Source organism: Canis aureus, chromosome 34, assembly GCF_053574225.1.
Source record: "Canis aureus isolate CA01 chromosome 34, VMU_Caureus_v.1.0, whole genome shotgun sequence".
Taxonomy (NCBI): Eukaryota; Metazoa; Chordata; class Mammalia; order Carnivora; family Canidae; genus Canis; species Canis aureus.
The window spans coordinates 26,819,211-26,838,564 of NC_135644.1; the positions used below are offsets into that span (position 1 = coordinate 26,819,211).

General features: G+C 42.8%; 1 protein-coding gene and 1 non-coding gene across 13 annotated transcripts in view; both read left to right on the forward strand.

Moving 5' to 3' along the window:
- The window catches only part of CCDC148 (coiled-coil domain containing 148), a 281,532-nt gene extending 263,105 nt beyond the window's left edge, over positions 1-18,427 (forward strand). For 5 of the 12 annotated variants that reach the window (XR_013371892.1, XR_013371898.1, XR_013371901.1 and 2 more), the window contains 3 exons: positions 1,249-1,984; positions 17,794-18,004; positions 18,343-18,426. Coding sequence is in view for 1 of the 12 variants with exons in the window: in XM_077883545.1 (XP_077739671.1) it covers positions 1,249-1,410 (162 nt within the window). In the remaining 11 variants the exon portion in view is untranslated. Of the gene's footprint in view, positions 1-1,248; positions 3,164-17,793; positions 18,005-18,342 lie in introns of those variants that run through there. The other 7 variants (XR_013371894.1, XR_013371890.1, XR_013371896.1 and 4 more) reach the window with 5 other exon arrangements.
- LOC144304995 (U6 spliceosomal RNA) lies at positions 3,009-3,115 on the forward strand. Its single transcript, XR_013372029.1, has one exon. It is a non-coding gene; the product is annotated as a U6 spliceosomal RNA (small nuclear RNA).
- Positions 18,428-19,354: the final 927 nt, after the last annotated feature.

A 19,354-nucleotide genomic window follows, 5' to 3' on the forward strand; every position in this document is an offset into this window, starting at 1 on the left:
ATGTATTGGTATGGTGGGAGGGGGGAGAGTTGGATAGAGGGTAGGAGAGGAGAACTAGAATAAATTAAATAAAACTATAGAGGCTCAAATTGATTAAAAGTATGTAAAAACTAACACAGAAGCAATTTTTAAAAATCTAGTTTTTGTAAAAGTAATAAATGATTTACCTGCCACTGATGCCTAATTTCCTGGATACACTGACTGATTTTCTTGGCAAAGTAGAACAGCTATCTGCTCACAGCCTTTAAAATAGGGAAATTTGCATTTTTGTTGTCGTTGCTGTTCTGAACAGACTATGAACCTTGTGTATCCATGGGGAGCTGCTGGGATGACGTAGCAGAGTGTGGAGCAAAAGGGTCTCGAATCAGAGCTGGGTTCCAATCCCAGCTCAGCTGCTTGTTAACTGGGAGAATTGGGAAAGTTATTGAACCTCTCTGAGCCACAGTTTGTCTCTTGGGAGGGTGAAGAGAACTGCAATTGGTTGCCTCATACTTTGTGTAATAATATTTTAAAACCCTGTTTTTCTCCATTTTGCAGTTAAGAAATGCTCCAGCTCTAGACCAGATGTAATCTTTAATCGCTGTAATATCTACTTTATCAGTGATCTCTGTGCAGTTCCCAGAGCCCACTATCCTTCATGGCTGGGACCAGCAGAAGAATATAAAATTGAATTAAAATCAAGATTCTGCTCCTTTTCATTGAATTGTAATAAAATAATATTATGAAGATCGACTATATCCCCAAAGTTACCAGCATCTGTCAAAAGAAATAACACTGGTTTCTTCCTTTACCCCCCCCCAAAAAAAAACCACAAAAAAAACAAAAAAACCCACACTGTGAGTGCTGCAAACAGCTAAAGACAGAGAAGAGGATTTAAGCAGAACTTAATCTTAGATAAATATTAGGTTTCACAGACAGCCATGCAAGCAAGCTTGGGTCAAAAGGCAGCAACGGTCTTTTAAATGGATACAAATTGAACATACTTATCACAAGTTCACAGTGCAAAAGGATTATCATCTTTAATCAGAGTGTTAGGGCTTTAATTAAAGTACATTCTGCTTTAAGGGAGGGACAGATGTATGCAGATTACAGAACCATAGATGAATTCATTCATGCCGCATTGTACAGTGGATTTACATTATTCTGAAGGTTTAGCCTTCCAGTGGAGAATGATTCTGTGAATGCCACTATTTCCCTTTGCTGTAATCTTTGTTAAAGCAACATTGGATTTCCGCTGTTCTTTTTCAGGATAACGAGATCAGCATAACAACAGAAACGTCCGGGTGTCCGTGGCCACACTTCGAGGAGCTTGTACACCTATTGTACACCTATTGCACAAAAGGGTCCAGGGGCTGGAGATCCAGCAGAGGTAGGGCATGCGCCTCACAGCAAAGGAAGGCCTGCCTCTAAGGCTTTACCTTTTCCCATTTGGACAGTTCGAGATGCTCTAAGGGCCTTTAGGAATTCCAAGTCATTAGTGGGGCCGGGGAATGAGAGAACCAGAGGAATTTGCTGTAGCCAATTTTCATGGTAAATGAGAGTTAATGGCCATTGCTTTCATTCATTCGTTTATTGATGTGGCAAATACGTCTGGACCGCCCCTATGGCAGGTCCTAGCCTCAGTGCTGGAGAAACAGCAAGAAAACCACAAACAAGGTCTCTGTTCTTACGGTGCTTACAGTGCTAATGGAGAGAGATGCTCAGTATGTACCTCCACTCATTAATATCTGTAAAATAATACATATGTTAATACGTAAAGAAACCAGAAATCTAATTTATAGTGTGGTCAATGTGCTGCAGGGAAATGAAGTACAGTGGGTGAGTCGAGGTCATCATACAAGGAAGTCTTCCTGGTGAAGTGAGATTTGTGGCGAGAGCTGATGCTCATCACAGAGATAGGAAGCGGCCATCCACGTGGACACAAGGTTGTCCTCCTTGTCCCAGGGGGATGCAGGAAGATCGACTTCGCATCAGTCCAAATTCAGTGAGTCACTCCTTTGAGGTAGTACAATGGCTTCTAGAGACGCTTGTTACATAAAAAGTCATGTATGGGGGGCGCCTGGGTGCCTCAGTGGTTGGGCGTCCGCCTTGGGGTCCGGCCGTGCTCCCCAGGTCCAGGGATCGAGTCCCGCGGGGGCCTGCTTCTCCCTCTGCCTGTGTCTCTGCCCCTCTCTGTGGGTCTTGGGGATGAATAAGTAAAATCTTTAAGAAAAAAAGTTATGTATAAGTGAAGCCATTAACCATCATCACCTGGTGGTGGTTTCCTGGTCGTCTGGCCCCCGCCTGTGGCTCTTACCCTCACTAGCTTGTGGAGACAAAAGGGCGTTACTGCTGACCTTCTAAAGAGGGTGCGGTGCATTTGCACTCGTCCCCCACATACTGCGGGGATCTGCGTGTGCTGTATTCTGAGAGATGGGAGTATTAGGCACAGTGGTTTTGCAATTAATCTCTTAGGAACTATAACTTCTTTCTAAAATGTCTTTTTAGAAATGTTACCCCATATATTTTGTTTGTGGTTTTATATATTGAAGCTGATTGACTATAAGGTCAAATATTGGAATTAAAATTCTACCTGTGTTTAAAAGACACATTAACATGCTGTAATTATTGACTTCTTTGGAGGTTTCTAGGGACCAGGACACTAGACTCTCCAGGTGTACTGCCCATCCCACTGGCCCCTCCTCCTTGGTCCTGGCTGGATCCCCCTCACCTCCCCTAGCTTTCAGATCTAACCAAAGACTTTTTCTCATCTGCTTCTAGACTTATTTACTTTGTTATCTCATCCACTGCATGCCTTTATTTTTTTTTAAGATGTTATTTATTTATTCATGAGAGACAGAGAGAGAGAGAGAGGCAGAGACACAGGCAGAGGGAGAAGCAGGCTCCATGCAGGAGCCGGATGTGGGACTCGATCCCGGACCCCAGGATCACACCCTGAGTCAAAGGCAGATGTTCAACTGCTGAGCCACCCAGGTGTCCCCACTGCATGGCTTTAAATGCCACATATAGTGCTCTCTTCGGCAGCACATGTACTAAAATTAGAACAATACAGAGGAGATTAGCATGGCCCCTGTGTAAGGATGACACGCAAATTTGTGAAACACTCCATATTTTTCATTAAGGAGGGTGTACGATGAGATGAGCAATGAGTGTTATGCTATATGTTGGCAAATTGAATTAAAATAAAGTAAAATAAAATAAAATAAATGCTATTTATATGTTGTCAACTTACATTTTGCTTCTCCAACCCAAACTTCTCATCTAAACTCTAGGTTCATAAGTCCACCTGCTTACTTAGCCTCCGTTTGATGTCTACTAACCCTAATTTTCTCCAATCCAATTATGTTAACTTCATCCTACTCGTTGTTCAGGACCAAACCCTAAGTTATTCTTAACTCTTGTCTTCTTTCAAAATCCACATCAAACTGTCAACAAATCTTGTTGGATATGCCTTCAAAATGTACCTTGCATCTGACTACTTCTTACTCCCTCCACTACTATCACCCTGGTCCATCGTCTCCCCCTGGACCACTGTTCTACCCTCCTACCCCTCTCCCTGCTTCTGCTTCGAACCCCCCAGTAGGCTTTCCCCATGTCAGTAGTCAGTGTGCTCCTGTTAAAATGCAAGTCAGATCTGGTCACTTCTCTATTCACAGCCCTCCAATGGCTGCCCATGTCCCTCAGAGTGAAAGTCACAGTTCTCACAGTGACCACACAATCTGCACCCACTAGCTCCTCCCACTCTGCACTGCTCTCTCTCCTCCAGTCACACTGGCCTTGTTCCTATAACATAGCTTGTGTGCTCCTGCCTGGCAGCCTTTGATCTGCATGTCCCAGGCTCTTCCCCAGATATCCATGTGCCATTGTCCTGAATAGTACCTTCTCCATGCACCCTTCCCTGACCATGCAATTTAAAATTATGGTTTTACTCCCCAACTTGTTTGTCCATGTTCCCTCTCCCTGCTGCAATTTTTGCCATAGCACTCTTCAGCATTCAACATATTGCTGTTACTACACATTACTCTTTGCTGTTGTTTGTCTCCCTCATTAGACACCACAGAGGCAGAGACTGTCTGTGTTGTCCTCTACTAAATCCTGGGCACTCAGGCCACTATTTGGTGCACAGAAGAAAGTCCTTCTTGGGGCCTGGGTGTCTCAGCTGGTTGAGTGTCTGACTCTTGACTTTGGCTCAGATCATGATCTTAGGGTCCTAGGATCAAGCCCAGCATTGGGTTCTGTACTCGATGGGGAGTCTGCTTGAGATTCTCTCTCTCCCTCTTCCCCAACCCCTCCCTCATGGGTGTGTCCTCTCTCTCTCTCTCTCTAAAATGAATAAATTAATTTAAAAAGAAATTCCTTTATTTAAGAAGATAATAATTGAGATAAATCTATTGGAATAATTTCACCAAAAATTAAAATGCATGGCACACCCATATTTGATTTCTTGTTACCATTCTCCACCAAAAGGAACTAGAGCTTCTTGGAGAAATGGCTCATTCCAGACCCGAGGCAAGGAAAGCCCAAGCTGTGCCTGAGAATCCTGTTGTGTTTGAAAGCAAGAAAATTCTCAAGAGTTGAAAGGATTATGTCAAAAGGACAACAGAGTACACTAGAAGGAGCTCTTCCTGGTCAATACTGGGATAATTTGAGTATCAAAAACAATGACAGAAACCCTTTACAACACATTGATTTGAACAAAATCCAGAAAGCCATAAATAACTACACCCCCCACTACCAAAAGAAAGAGAAGTGTGAGAAAGAAAAACTTTTCTTAAGAATGCCAGATATTAAACATAGGGGGAATGATGGAATTAAAAATCGCCATTTAAAAAAATAATAATAAAATAAAATAATAAAATAAAAAAAAATAGCCATTTTGCAGCCCATGCTAAAATAATTGGTAAAAGATGGTTGGGTTACACGGTGTTGACGCAGTGCCAAAGTGTCCTGCAGAGATTCTTTTATTCCAGGCAAAGGGAAAATTTTAACTTTTCGGTGGAAAACAATAGCAGTTACCCCTTAAACCATGTAATCCAATTTTAAATTACTAATAGTGAGACATCTTCATGTTACATCTCCCTGAGGCAGTGCGATCAAAAGCTTACATTGCCATAAAGTATTCTTGGCATGTAGCTGATTGAGGGAGGCCACTGGACTTCACTTCCACTTACAGGAAATCTGCAGTATAAATGAACAAGTGAACCTCTGATGAAACACACAGACAAATCTAGAACATGGTATATTCAACAGGATAACAGCCTTGACTCTTTAAAAAAAAATCCATTGTCATAGGAAAAAAAGAAAAGAAAAGTAGAGGGACTATTCTAGATGTAAAAAGTACAGAGATATAACAGCCAAGTAATATAATGTATGCCATTATTTTGATGTTGAGTAAGAAAAAAATCTATAAAAGGTACTTTAGGAAAACTAGGGAAATTTAAATATGGAATAGGTATTAAGTGATGTTATGAAGCTGTTTTTACTTTCCTTAGTTTCTTTTGTTTTGTTTTTGGTTTGATAATGGTATTTTGGTTATTAGGAGAGTATCTTTATCCTTAGGAAATTATGCTGAGGGGCAGCCCGGGGGGCTCAGCGGTTTAGTGCCGCCTTCAGCCAAGGGCCTGATCCTGGAGACCCGGGATCGAGTCCCACGTTAGGCTCCCTGCATGGAGCCTGCTTCTCCCTCTGCCTCTCTCTCTCTCTCTCTCTCTCTCTCTCATGAGTAAATAAAAATCTTTAAAAAAAAAAAAAGGAAATGATGCTGAGGTACAAGAGTTAAGTGGCATGTTTGCAATTCATTTATAAATGAATCAGGAAAAAGAGCAAATAGATGTATAGATACTTAAATTTACACATGCCAGTATAAATATATATACATATAATAGGTGTATATAAATATTTGGGAAGCATTCATAAATGTGGCAAAATATTAAAAATTGTTTTATCTTGGTAAAGTGCACACAGGTATTCTATTTTTAAATTTTTCTGAATTCTGAAAATTTTTCAAAATAAAAAGCTGGGAAAAGCAAAAATGCATGTAAATTAACTTTAAAAACATACTACTCCACTAATGTTTTGTCCTTTGATAAACTGTCTTGGGTGGGAATATTTTGTTTCATATCTTGATAAATTGAATTGTAACAGAAAATAGCAGCCACTGCCAGGATCAAAAAAAGTAGAACTTGCTGTCAAGTCTTGACTACATAACCTTCATGACTTTGGGCAACTCACTTTTGACTCTTGAGGCTTGGTTTTCTCATCTCATAGTGAGAATAATGTCCTGCCCTCCCACAAGACATTATCATATTATAAACAATCACAAGGCATGCCTTCAGCCCCAAGTAATATATGGTTGGATTCTTTTTTCTTCTCCTATAAAGTGAAAATAACTGCATGAAAAAGAATTGGACCTGAGGTTTTCATGAATAGCTTACCTTTTAGACCACAAAATCTACACTCAGGCACGAACACTGTTGATTCCATTTCAGTATTTCCAACACTGGCTTTATATGCTCTCTTCAAGCGCTGTAACTTTTCTTCTCTGGAAGAGGACCAACAGTGTTCCATCTAGTCAACCCTGGCCTGAAAGAGAATGGAGAACATGTAGCAACTTGACGTCCTACCAGCGTGACAGTAGTATTACTAAGGGGCTTGTTGGGGACCCAAGCGCTCTATGGCTACCTCTAGTGCTTGGGTCTGCGCTCCTGATAGGATAAACCCAGCCATCTGAATCCTCCTATCAAGGGGCCTGGGGCAAGGCTGTGCCTGGCTCAAGAGTCTCTTGTAGAGAGGAGTCTCCATGGTGTTGAGCACTCCAGCTCTGGGGCAAGTAATCCTTGAGTGGCCACAGCAGCTAGCGCTGGACTGGGACAGCATAACCTCGAGGATTGCTAGGAGATCTACCCTTTGAGGAAAATCTCAGGTTGCTTCCGTGACTGGGTGATGGTTCAGGGACGGGCGCTGGCGGAGAAGCAGCAGGCAGCCTCAAGTCTCCTGAAGCTACTTGTGGATCAGGAAGGGGGGTTCGGACATTGTAGCTCCCCATGTCCATTAGGACGGTGCTAGCTGTATACAACCAATACTCATCCACCTTCTTCCCGGCCCCACGTGTCTCAGGCAGCATGCCACCCTTCTGTGATCCCTTTTTCCCTTCTAGGCCGCTCTCAGTGTTCATTTAGCACTTAATTTCACCTGTGCCAACTAGTGAAGCCAGAAGGAATTGGAAAAGCCTGATGCTATTGTGCCTCCTCCACCGTGTGTGTACTGCTCCCAATTAAGGGGGGGGGGGGGGGGTTGAAGCAGGGAGGCGATGCACTCTGTCACCATCCATTATTCACACAGCCTCCATCTTGGCTTCCTTTCTCCTTCTTTCCTCCCATTCCATTCCCCTTACACACTACTTCCACCCGGGCTGTCTGCTTCTCCTTGTTTCTCCCTCTTCCCTGCTGTCTGCCAACACCTCTACTACGGTGTTACTTGAGCCAATGCAAACCCTGATGTCCCAGAAGCCAAGCAGGTAACATCGATGAGGTCTGCGTGGTCTGAATGGATCAGCCTTGCCTCACCTTCAGCAAATGGAGCCTGGCTCTGGGCTGGGCCTTGCCAGGGCTGCCATGCATAGATTATTTTATATTTTTTATGTTATGTTATCTCAAGATGCCAAAAATCTGGACTTTCATGCGAAACCTCCAGAAATGTTCAATGTTGGCAAAATAATTCACATTAAAAAAAAATACCCGTGCAGGCCAAAGAAAACGTCAGCTCCAACAGGCTGCCATTTACAGGCTCTGGCTGAAACCTATCGATGACCCTCCCCGCGAAGCAGCCAGGGGCCTATGACAGAGTCTCCACCCTATCAGACACAACATGCCTCCTATTTTATGACACATACATACTGACACCACTTCTACTAATCTGAAGTAACATTTACAGATAGTATAACCTGTCTCCATACATAATTTTTAAAAAATTCTATATCATACCCTAAGTTTGATCCAAGGGAAAAGAAAAGAAACCTAATTTAAAATGAGATAGTTTGATGAACATACACAAACACAACAACACCACAAGATTTCTAGAAGGCCCTTTAAGGAACAGTAGCAATCTTGCTTAGGTTCTTTCTTCGGGAATGAGCAAGGTCTGCCTCTGAGCATGTTTTCCCCTGGCCCCTCCCTCACCAAGTAGTAGCAAGAGCTACTACTTGGCAATCACCTTCAGTTTGTCCCTAAACCTAATTTGGGGACCCTTCATGGTTGAGAGATTAAAAAAAAAAAATTTCTGAGACCACCCATCCCTTTAGATTTCTCCCTCTCCCAAATAATTAAATAATTGTCCCTGTTTCTGGGTCCCCATTCTTCCCTGGGTACCAGATCCTTTCTGAGGTACATTTGGCAAAACAAAATGGCAGAAACATATAATCAGCATTTCCTCTTTTCCCAGAGTCACCAATTTAAATTAAAGGCATAAACAGAGATAAGATTTTGCTAACATGGCTAATTGTATTTTAGTATTTGATTTTTTCTTGGAGGATTAAACCCACTCTCAATATAAATTCATTATGGATGTTTCTCTGCTGCTTATTATGTCCTTACAGTCCTACGCTCTAATAAGTTAAAAAGGCTGTTTCAGTTCTTTTTTTTTTAATCCCCAACTATTTAACTTTCTAAAGCAGAGTTTTTAATATAAATTATGGCTTTGAATAACAAAGAGTTACTGACAATTTTCTGTCCCTCTCTCAGTTTATAACTTCTTGTCACCTTTATAAAAATCCTAGGTACACATCACATGTCTGATGGGGGCTGGGAAGTGGGAATTCCCACAGCTGAGGTGCTCCTCAGCCAGTTCCTTGTCAAGCTTAGTACTTCAGGTGGTGATGTTGTCCAACGTGACCTACTCAAACTGGGGCTCCGGGAAGCAGTCGGCCGCATCTGCTGGTACACCCGACCCGGTGCAGTGCTGCAATGTGGGATTCCAAAAGTGCTTACGGAAGAATGTCACTTAGAGTTTACTTTTGACATGCAATATGTAATCTATTCTGCCAACATTAATTAGTGCTGGTTGCTAATGATTCTCCCTATTTTCATCTTTTACATTATTTTCTTTTCCAAATGCAATTAAATGATCACATTCAGAACAGGCATTTACATTTGCTGTCTTTCCAGATTCGCATTTACAATGTGATCAGGTTTAGATTTCAAGACAAACATGACTCTTGGACATGCAAATTAGGATCGGCCTTCAGGCTCAAATTTGAGTAAATTAGGTCAGGAATAAACCAAATGAGCCTGCCAGCAAGTAGCTTTCATAAAGTGATGTGACTGCTTGATATTTAATCTTCTCTGCAACTCCTTGATTACTGTAATTTCTGTGCATCTCTATCCTCTCTTCCTTCTGATTCTTGTCACATCATTCCCCCACCCCACCCCCACCTCATGTAAATTAGGCCTCTTGGCTGACCTTCCATTGCTGCAAAGCCTGGCTTGTTCATGGAACTCAGGAACTCAAGACTTAGGGACTCGAGAAACCATTTTATGCCAACTCTTACTCTCCCCGCCTGGAATGCTCTCTTGTCCTCCCCCATAGTCTTTCATCAGACTACCTCCAACTCATTCTTCAGGTGTGCAAGTAAGTCACTTCTTTCAAAACATCTGCATCCATGGAGGGGGAAAAATGATGGGGGAAGATGGGGGGGAAATGGGGGAAAAATGATCCGTGTTGAGGCAACATGGATAGGTTATGTTAAATTTCCCCAGCCCAGCTTTGGATCTAATTTTTGATCCATTCTGATTTCTGTTTAGAGCCTGGATAAGGGGACATATACCAATAGTGCCCTAGACTCTCTGTGTCTTAACATTTATCATCCTTAGTTTATCATCCTCACTCATTGTCTGTCTATTGCCCGGATAACACGTGAGCTCTATAAAGATAAGAGCAATGTCTGTTTACCGTTGTCCCTGCAAGCCTAGCATTTTGCCTATTACATTATAGGTACTCAATAAAAATTTGTTGGATGAGTGAATGCTTCCATAGAGATGCCATAGAGCAGAGATCTGCAAACTACAATCCATGGGCCAAATTCAATTCTGTCTTTATAAATAAAGTTTTATTGCAACACAGCCACATTTATTCATTTACATATACATTACCTCTGGTTGCTTACACACTACAATGGCAGAGTTGAGATGTTGCAACAAATCATACGATCTGCAAAGCCTAAAATAATTACTATTTGGCCCTTTACAGAAGCTTATCTCACCGTGCCACAGAGCACAGCCATAACCTTCTGGGTTTTTATGAATTCCAAAATTGATCAACATGGGATTAATTTAGAAGGTACAGGGAGAGACCCACAGTGGGCTCCGATGAAAGAGCTTGGTGGGTCAGACACTTTTAAAATAAGTAAAACAAATAAAATAAAACAAATAAGTAAAACAAAAGGCTCCTTGAATTATACATAATATCCTAGAAACAGGAAAGTGATTGAGAAGGAATTTGAAAATGTGGGCATCAAAAGTGATATTATCTTATAAAAAATAAAAAAGGGAGGAGATGCCTGGGTGGCTCAGTCGTTGAGTGTCTGCCTTTGGCTCAGCTCGTGATCCTGGAATCCCAGGATTGAGTCCTGCATCAGGCTCCCAGAGCAAGCCTGCTTCTCCCTGTGCCTGTGTCTCTGCTTCTCTCTGTGTCTCTCACGAATAAATAAAATCTTTTTTAAAAAATGATATTATTCACATGCCATCCTAAAATTTAGATATGTTAGAACATTTACGTCTTGGTCAGAGTCACTCAAAGGTCAAAGTACCATTTAATTGGGTATTTTATCCTCATCAAGTTTCGTTGGCTCATCTAAGGAGTGGGAACATCAGCAAAGGAATGAGTTTTACCTCCTTCATCTCTGAATGCAATGCTGCTTAAAACAAGACAAACATTTGCATCCTACCAATAAGTAAAGTGTTCTTAGTGAGGATAAAACTTCGAAATGAAAGTATACACAACAGCACGGTGGTTTCATTTCCCACCATTCACAGACGTTCATTGTGATACTGGTACTGCCTGTGGACCGGATGTATCATGTTACAGAATTAAAGAACTAGAATCCATGACCATGAGCTGGGTGGTCAGCAGAGTACCTTGCTCATGCTGGACACTTGTTCCTATCAAGTGGCAGCCACAGCGGCAAGGATGGTACATTGCATGGGCGTGGGCTATGCAAGCAGGTCCTTGTATCTCACAACCGCAAATTGTAAGCAATCTTAATAACAACATTACCCATTTCATCTCCAAATGCACTGTTACATAATACTGGTTATTTGGAGTAACATTGGATGAACAACAGTCCGGGAGGGTGCCTGATTTAACAGTGTTTGCTAACATTGTCCTTCTCTTTCTGAATGGCCATCCACAGATGTTCTCTATCCCACCTGTGAGGGCCATGGCTTGACTTTGCCCTGTACCACAGCAGTGGAAAGGGCATAATCTTTGTGAACATGTCTGTTTCTGGTGAAGCTTGGCTTAGCCACCTGTGGCTCTGTGCAACTGGACAAATCACTTCTCTAGGTCTTTGTCTGAAGTTTGCTAAGGTCCAAACTTACTCCAGAATTACTGTGTAATTCTGAGAGCAGAGTCACAGGCCTTCTGACAATTCCCATGCAATCCAGTCACTCTGTCAACCAAACCTTCTCAGTTAGGATGTCCTGTCTATATTTGAATTTGGTGACATAGTAAAATCGCCTCCTCACACGGTCTGCTCCTGGAGAAAAGATTGGAAAATAAGGAGATTTCCTCAGAACTGGGTGTCAACCCAGGATGGAAGCAGAGGCACAGCCCCTGACCGGCTGAGGAAGAAGGAAGAAGGGAGGAGGAGGGGCCCTGGCCAAACCTTAGGAAACCTCACCTGGCCCTTCCCCAAAAGCCCAGCCTGATCTCTTCTGGTGTGTTGATGAGGAAAAGAGCCAGTCAGGAAAAGGGCTGTAGTCACTGACATGAGCTAAAACAATGTTTTCCTAAAAGCTCTGAAATCTGCTTCCTTAGCTGACAAACAAGGCAAATCTTAGTGATTAATTTTTCCTTCAAAGCACTTATTTCTGTCACTTACAAAATTCCTCAGCCTCAACATTTACTCATACTTATCTCCAAAACTTCTACTTATCCTCATGCATATTCGCTAGCAATTCTTTCAGCCTCCCCCGTAAGACTACCTAAGTCCATCTGGGCAAGACGCAGTGTGATCTCTCACACCAGGTTTCCATGGAGGACAAAAAAGGAGGAAGACAGAAAGGAAATATTCCACTAGATTTAGTTTTCTTTCATTTAAATTTCTTTAAATTTCCTCAGGCCCAGCCTCCTGACACTCTCTAGCCCATCTGGGTATCTGCTGGGCCCGGAGCATGCTGCTGTACTTTGGCAGCTCCCTGTCTGGAGCAGTCACTTGGATCTGATGATAGAAATCAGCCCGTCTCACCTATTCTCCTCCAGGTACCGATTCTGATAGCGGTGACTTCACAGCACCAGGCCTGGTGCTCTAATTGGATGAGCTCGTGGAGCATAAGCATTCTAGAAGTGGAGGGACTGCCAGGGCCATGCTGTCGGGAGAAAAGAGAAAGTCATTATACATCCTGCAAACTGGTACACGAGCAGGACATATTTTCTTCCTTCATTACAAGTTAGCAGCCCTCAGATAAATTTACATAATCATTATGACTTTGCCAAAGCTGAGGAAAACGTAAGTCAGCTCTAACTGACGCCTACCTGACACGCTGATAGATGTGTCCATCTGTGAGGACCAGACAGAGCCGTGTCCCCGCCCGTTACACGGAGCTCGCTCATTGTCAAGAGCGGAAGATGGGGACGGGGAGGCGTCCTGGGGTCGGGGCTCGGCCTTTCTCCTCGCCCTGCTGGGCTCTTCGCGGTGAGCCTCTGGAAAAGAGCCTTTCGCGAGACTGACTTGATTCCGAGGAAATATAAATTTGGCTGTCGTGTCATTCGTCCTCTCCCACGTACTAAATGGAATAGTAAATCCGCTTCGTCGTGCTCATGCGTTTGCTGCTAACTCGGCGTGGGCTGAGGGAGGGTAGAGGAGCGGCCTACACCGCCCCTGGGCCTTCGGGGCGCAGTGAGCCTATGTCGCCGTACTTCATGACCACAGCCCGTATTTTCCTCAGCATTTGCTACAATAAAATCAATGTCACCAGAAATATAGGGGTCCCCAAAGGTAAGAGCGTTTAGTGACTCCTGGTGGCTACAGTATGTTCTAATAACTCTCCAGAAAGATCCTCTGTGCTGGAATTGGTAGCAGCTGGAGCTGAGTTTTGAATCGGTGGCTATTTCGTGCCTAACATAACAATCGAGAGTCAAACGTGTTCTTCAGTGTGTTCTCCTCTTGGGTACAAAGACTGTGTGTGTGGAAAAGCACCAGAAGCATCTTGGCAATGAGGTGATACCTGCCACTAGTTCTCTCATTAACGTATCTGGGAAACTATTGCAACCTGACCATCATGTGCTCAGCTGAGTTCCCCCTCTCTCGCCATCAAGAGTATTAAACTGTGGAAAGTCTGAACCCCTAGGTTGCCATTTTTGGTTCCCATTGAACAGGTCCTGGCTTCCAAATGCATTGTAAGCCTCCTGGAGACATGAATCAAACCTGTATTAATTTGCATGTCCAAGATTAACAAGCCTGGGCTTTGGCACTGGCTCTGCCACTAATGGGTAGACTCTCTAAATCTCATTCTCCTCAACTATAAATTAAGAGAAGGAACTATTATTTGATCTATTAGGTTCCTTCTAAATCAGATATTTGATAGGTTTATGATTATCACTTATTATGCAACATGATGATAAAATGACAAATGGGCTAATGTATTCCTGCTAAAGTCTCTCTCTCTCTCTCTCTTCTCTCTCTCTCTCTCTCTCTCTCTCACACACACACACACACACACACACACACACACACCCTCAGCAGCTGTTGGAGAGAAGGAATTTTTAAAGGGGTCCCCATTGGAAATCCTCTGTCTGCCCAGTGGAGGCTGCTTTTAATGGGCCGAGCCCTGGCCATGACACATGTTTCAGGTCTTTTTCCCAGACAGGACAGCGGATCAGTCCAGTGCTGTTTTTATTTCTTACTCGGAAGCTTTACTGCTTGTCTATGATAGTTTCACATTTATATAAATGTCACTTTATTGTTCTTACCCATTTACTGTGCATAAACAGTCGTAGCCTAAAAGTCAAGCAAAAACAGGTTTAGTAAAACAAAACCTGCCGAGATCGGAGAATATTCAGTTTCCTTCTAAGGCAGACGTTCTGTAATAGTTGAATGAGCAAATGGTTAAATGAATGGATTTTTCCATCTGAGCCCCAAAAGCAGGTGTAAGGTCTTCCTGGCCCAGAGGGGAGCCCACCTCCGCTGCCCAGGCCTCCCGCCCCGGTCACCATCGGTCCATCACAGGTGCCATGAGGTGCTTGACAGATGAGGGCTCTTCCCCAGTGCAGGGCCTGCATGGCACCAGCTCCTCAGAAGTGTCGCAACTCTGCATGGACACCCCCCACCCCGGCCTGGGCCCCTTGGGAGGGCTCCCACGTCCAGACACACGACAACATGGAGCTATTGTTTCGGAATACAACATTCCCAGAGCTGGATAAGGGGGAGAAGAGAGAAAATTGCTGGTGGCTTAATCAGTAATAAACTAAAGAGAGGAGGTGTGTTTTGAGGGGTTTGTCCCCCCTAACTTGAATAGCTAAGTGATAGCTAACAAACTCAACTAAAGTGACCCCAAAGCCATGTCCTGCCCCTAGGACTTCTTCCAACAATGAATGCCACAGCTGGGCTCTTAATTTGCTTGTGTGAAAATGCAAAGCAGGCGAGGAGAAAGAACTCTGTGTTCAGGATTTTGCACCTTTTTCTGCTAGCCTGTGAGGACTACAGAGGGCAGCCACTGAGGACCTAGGCCGGGGGAGGACACAGCACCGGTTCTGGGCACGCAGCATCTGTCCGTTCCAGCTCAGACGTCCTTTAGGTCCTCTCCATCTTCCTCCAATCCCAGCCTCTTAGGCATAAACGCTGCAAACTCTTTCATTGTGCCCGGGCTCCCACCAACACAGACAAACTGAATAAAAATAAACACCTCCACCTTATAAGTGGTATAAGCACCAAGGGTCAGCTTTCAACTTTAATGTTTTTATTTTATTTTTTCAGTAATTTCCTTGTGGGTGCCCAGAGATGCTAGGGGTCATGTTCATGAGTTAGCTAACTTGTGTCACTGACCTGTAAATAAGGCAACCTGACTCCAAGTTTGATGTACTTAATCAGTAAAGAAAAAGATAATCACCAAATCAAAGTAAGTGATGATTTTGCTCAGGTAGGTGTTTCCTGGTGATTTTGTTTACAGTGAACACCAGCCAGCATCTTGAGTTGCTACAGACAGCTCAGTTGGGGGCATTAGCAGGCCATATGCTTACCATGGATGTGGAATATAAGTAACATGAGGGGAGAAAAAAAAGAACAGTGAGTTTTAGATGTGTCTTCTCATTCCACAGTCCCCAACATAAGTCTTTATTGTAAAATGTGCTATGTTAGCTTAAATCTTTAAAGAAATCACACCAAGAGTTTCCAACTTCTCCTTCAGAAGAAATTCTCGTGAAATAAGCATATCGTTGTAGACTGGAAATCTCACTATGATATTTCATCAATTCCAATGATTTGTTTTTGTCTTAGTTTTATTCACATTTTAACGTCTCTGAAATTATAGGTGCTGTAGTCAAGGGTGTCGAATCTAATAACCATGTGGTGATGAAACTGTCTGGTGGTTGCGTGTGCAGTGGTCTATCGGGGTGCAGCCCGCCTCGGGGATGGGTGAGGCGGAGGCCAGAGGGAGGGGGGTAGCAGCCTAACAGTGCGGGCGGCCGGGCCAGCAGTGGAGTAGATGAGCAGTAGCAGATGTCAGAGACCCCGGGAAGTTGCCCATACAAGGGCACCAGAAGAGGTGCCCCTTGGCACCTTGGAAATCTGAGCTAAGGGCTTGGTGCCCCTTGGAAATCTGAGCTAAGCAGTGAGGAGCACAGAGTCTAAAGAAGGTCCAAGTCAGAGGGGGAAGGCAACGGATGTAGTGTTTCAGGGCCTGCCCTCCGAGGTTAGATAAACCTGGCTTTGCACCCCAACCCTATCGCTGATTAGTGACTTGCTTAGTGTTACGTACATAATCTCCATGTGCTTCAGATCATTGTCACCAAGATAGAAAAATGCAGAACCCTTTGGGGGGTTTTGGTAAGGATAAAATGGGATCCAATATGGCAGAGGACATTGCACAAAGCCAGGTAACTTCCAAGTGTCCAACAAATGGCAACTACTAGTTTTCACATCACGTAGCAATTTCCTGGCCTTGCTTTTGAGCTTGCTTATTGTTGCTGTACTTGTAGAATTTAGTACAAATGAAGCTGGTTGGAATCCAGTAAGGAAAAGGCAGTTGGTGGCGCCTAACCAGTGTGGGCAGCATTAGGCACAGGATCAGAAGGACTGCTGGTGAGCTTCCTCCCAGCGATGAAGACTATCTGTCCAAGGAAACACCTAACTGAGGTTACAGAGTAGGTCCCCTCATTCACAAAAGATTTACTAGGACTATTGGGTGGTCTGATTATATGATGCGTTCTGTTTCCATTTAACAATAATTCCTGTTCCACATTCATTTTCAACTATAGGATATAATTATCCTTTTATCCAAGGCCTCTGCTAGTCTTCTACCCTCTTATTGTCTTTTCAGTGCCCTGTTACGGGTTTCTCTGATGGGCCTAAGGTTGGTAATGAACTGCAATGAAAGTTAGCCATAAAGGCTGGGTAGCAAAGAGGGTAAGATTGTGGTCTAAGGTGAGTCTTAAGTTATTATTCATAACTCATGAATTTTTTCCTTCTGTTGGTATGGAGAGTTAGGACTCGGCTCAACATCTAAGTACAAAGAGGTCATTTTTGTTGTTGTTTTCTTTTTACAAAATACAGTAGTTTGAAAATAACTTCATTATGTGGTGCCAGTGAATATAAATTACAACTCTTCAGATTGACCATATAACCAAAACAGATGTTAGAATAGCTTGTGGTTTGAATTCTTCTTTGAACTATAGATACTGCTGTAATCAACAGGAATTTCTGAATGTTTCTGGAGACACAAAGATAATATGTACAGACAGAAACATTTTCATTCTTGAGGACTTATTCCTAACTCAGACTTACTAAATATCACCTCTAGACACAATTTTCAGTCTGCCTGCTTTAATGAGAAGTAAAATATGGCTGAAGACCACCAATCAACATTGACCTTAAGTGGCACCTTCTGTGATTTATGTCCTAAGCAAAATTATCATTTTTCCTGGTTTTATCAAAGAGGAAATAAATCGGGAAGGAGTCCTTCTGAAGAATTACAAAAATATGTTATGGACTTTGAGTAATGACTACCAGAATGAACTCACTTTCAAATATACCCAGTGTCTTTTTTTTTTTTTAAGATTTTATTTATTTGACAGAGAAAATGAGTGCACAAGCAGAGGGAGTGGCAGGCAGAGGGAGAGGAAGAAGCAGGCTCCCCACTGAGCAAGAAGTCCCACATGGGGCTCCATCTCAGGACCCAGGGATCATGACCTGAGGACCTAAGCTGAAGGCAGACAACCAACTGAGCCACCCAGGCGCCCCTACTCAGTGTCTTAAAGGACTTAACTTTGCCATGTTGTCCATGTTGCATTAATCTGGTCCTATTTCTAGTCAGTTTGATAAAAACTGATTAAGCTATTCACCAGAGCTATCTCCCTTCTTTCCAGGCACACAACTCAATTCAACTTCTCAGCCTCCTTTCCAGTTGGATGAAGCCATATGCCTGAATTCCAGCAACTAGAATGTGAACAAATTTGATGAGTACCACTTCCATCCTAGCCTATAGAAATCTCCCACTGGTGCTCTAATAGATTGACTTCTTCTGTCTGCTGAATGAGTATTGACACCCAGGGAAACTTCCTAAGCCTCTCCTTGAAGGTGACAGAACAACCAGATGGAAGGAGCCTGGGTCCCTGAATCACTAGTTGGGGGGAAAGCCACCAGGAACATTTACTTTTTATCTATGAGAGTGAGAAATAAATTTACATTGTGTTAAGCAAGTAATATTTTTCAGCAGCAGCTAGCAACCCCTTTTAAAATCTAGTAAGCAAGGAAATGAAGGACAAAAGAATGTTTATTAGAAACTTTGAGGTTTAAATTTTATACACCCAGAGTTCTCCTTTCCTTTGTAGATAATACTATTAATAATGATTATCATCTTTATGAAGACAAGGCTAAATTTTCAGATACTGATGCATTTTATCCTCTCTTCTTAGCTAGAAGAAGATTGAAGGAATTCAAGGGAGTCGAGATTGAACCTGGCATGTTCTCTTTCAAAGATAAAAATGTGGCTGGAAGAAGGCAAGTTTCTGAGAAAACCTTCTGTGTGTGTAAAACAGACTTTACTTTACCTGCTACCTCTAAAGAATCCTGCTAGAGGTTAAACAGCCAATTCTGATCATACCAGACTATACTTCCCCAAGCCACACCACACACACACACACACACACACACACACACTTTTTGCCTCCTAGCCATCAAAATGACCCACTCAATAAGAGTTGTTCTCTGGTGGGACCATACAGCATGTTTTCATTTTTGTTTTGTCCAAAAGACAATCTACAGAAAAGGTCCATCCATAACCAAGTAGATGTAAGTTTATAAAGTTGGATAGTGGTTATGACTAAGTGTGAGAATAAGTGATAATGAAAATCTATTTGGGTAGAAAGGTAAAGGTCTGATTCCTGGAATTGTAGCAAAGACGAGACAACTGTGTGTGTGTGTGGAGGGGATGAGTCTCATAATTTTCATGTCTAAAATAAAGCTTTCCATCCCAATGGCTTCCCAGAAACTACCTTTAGAATATCAAAGTAGAGTACTTTCTTCTTTCAAATAGAGAAAGAGCCATGACCTTTTTCATCAGAGAAACTTAAGGTTTAATCCCAGCTTTTTTATTTACCAGTTGTGTTATGCCTATCACAGATGCCCTTGGAGAGATGGGAGGAAAGGAAGCAATTTAGCACCAATATTAATGAACATTACAGATTTATTTCTTCTCTTCCTCCCCCCTCCTTCCTTCCCTCCCTTTCTTCCTTCATCTTCTTTTCTTCTCCTATTTCTTCCTCTAGCTAACCTCTTCCTTTTCTTCAATACCCCTTCCCATTTAATGGACTGTTCTCAGTTACTATGACTCAGAGTATACCCAGTAGAGTGGGCAAGAAGTCTGGAAATGGGACTTAGAGGATCTTGGCCCCAGCCCTAGCTTTGCCACTATATGATGTAACTTAT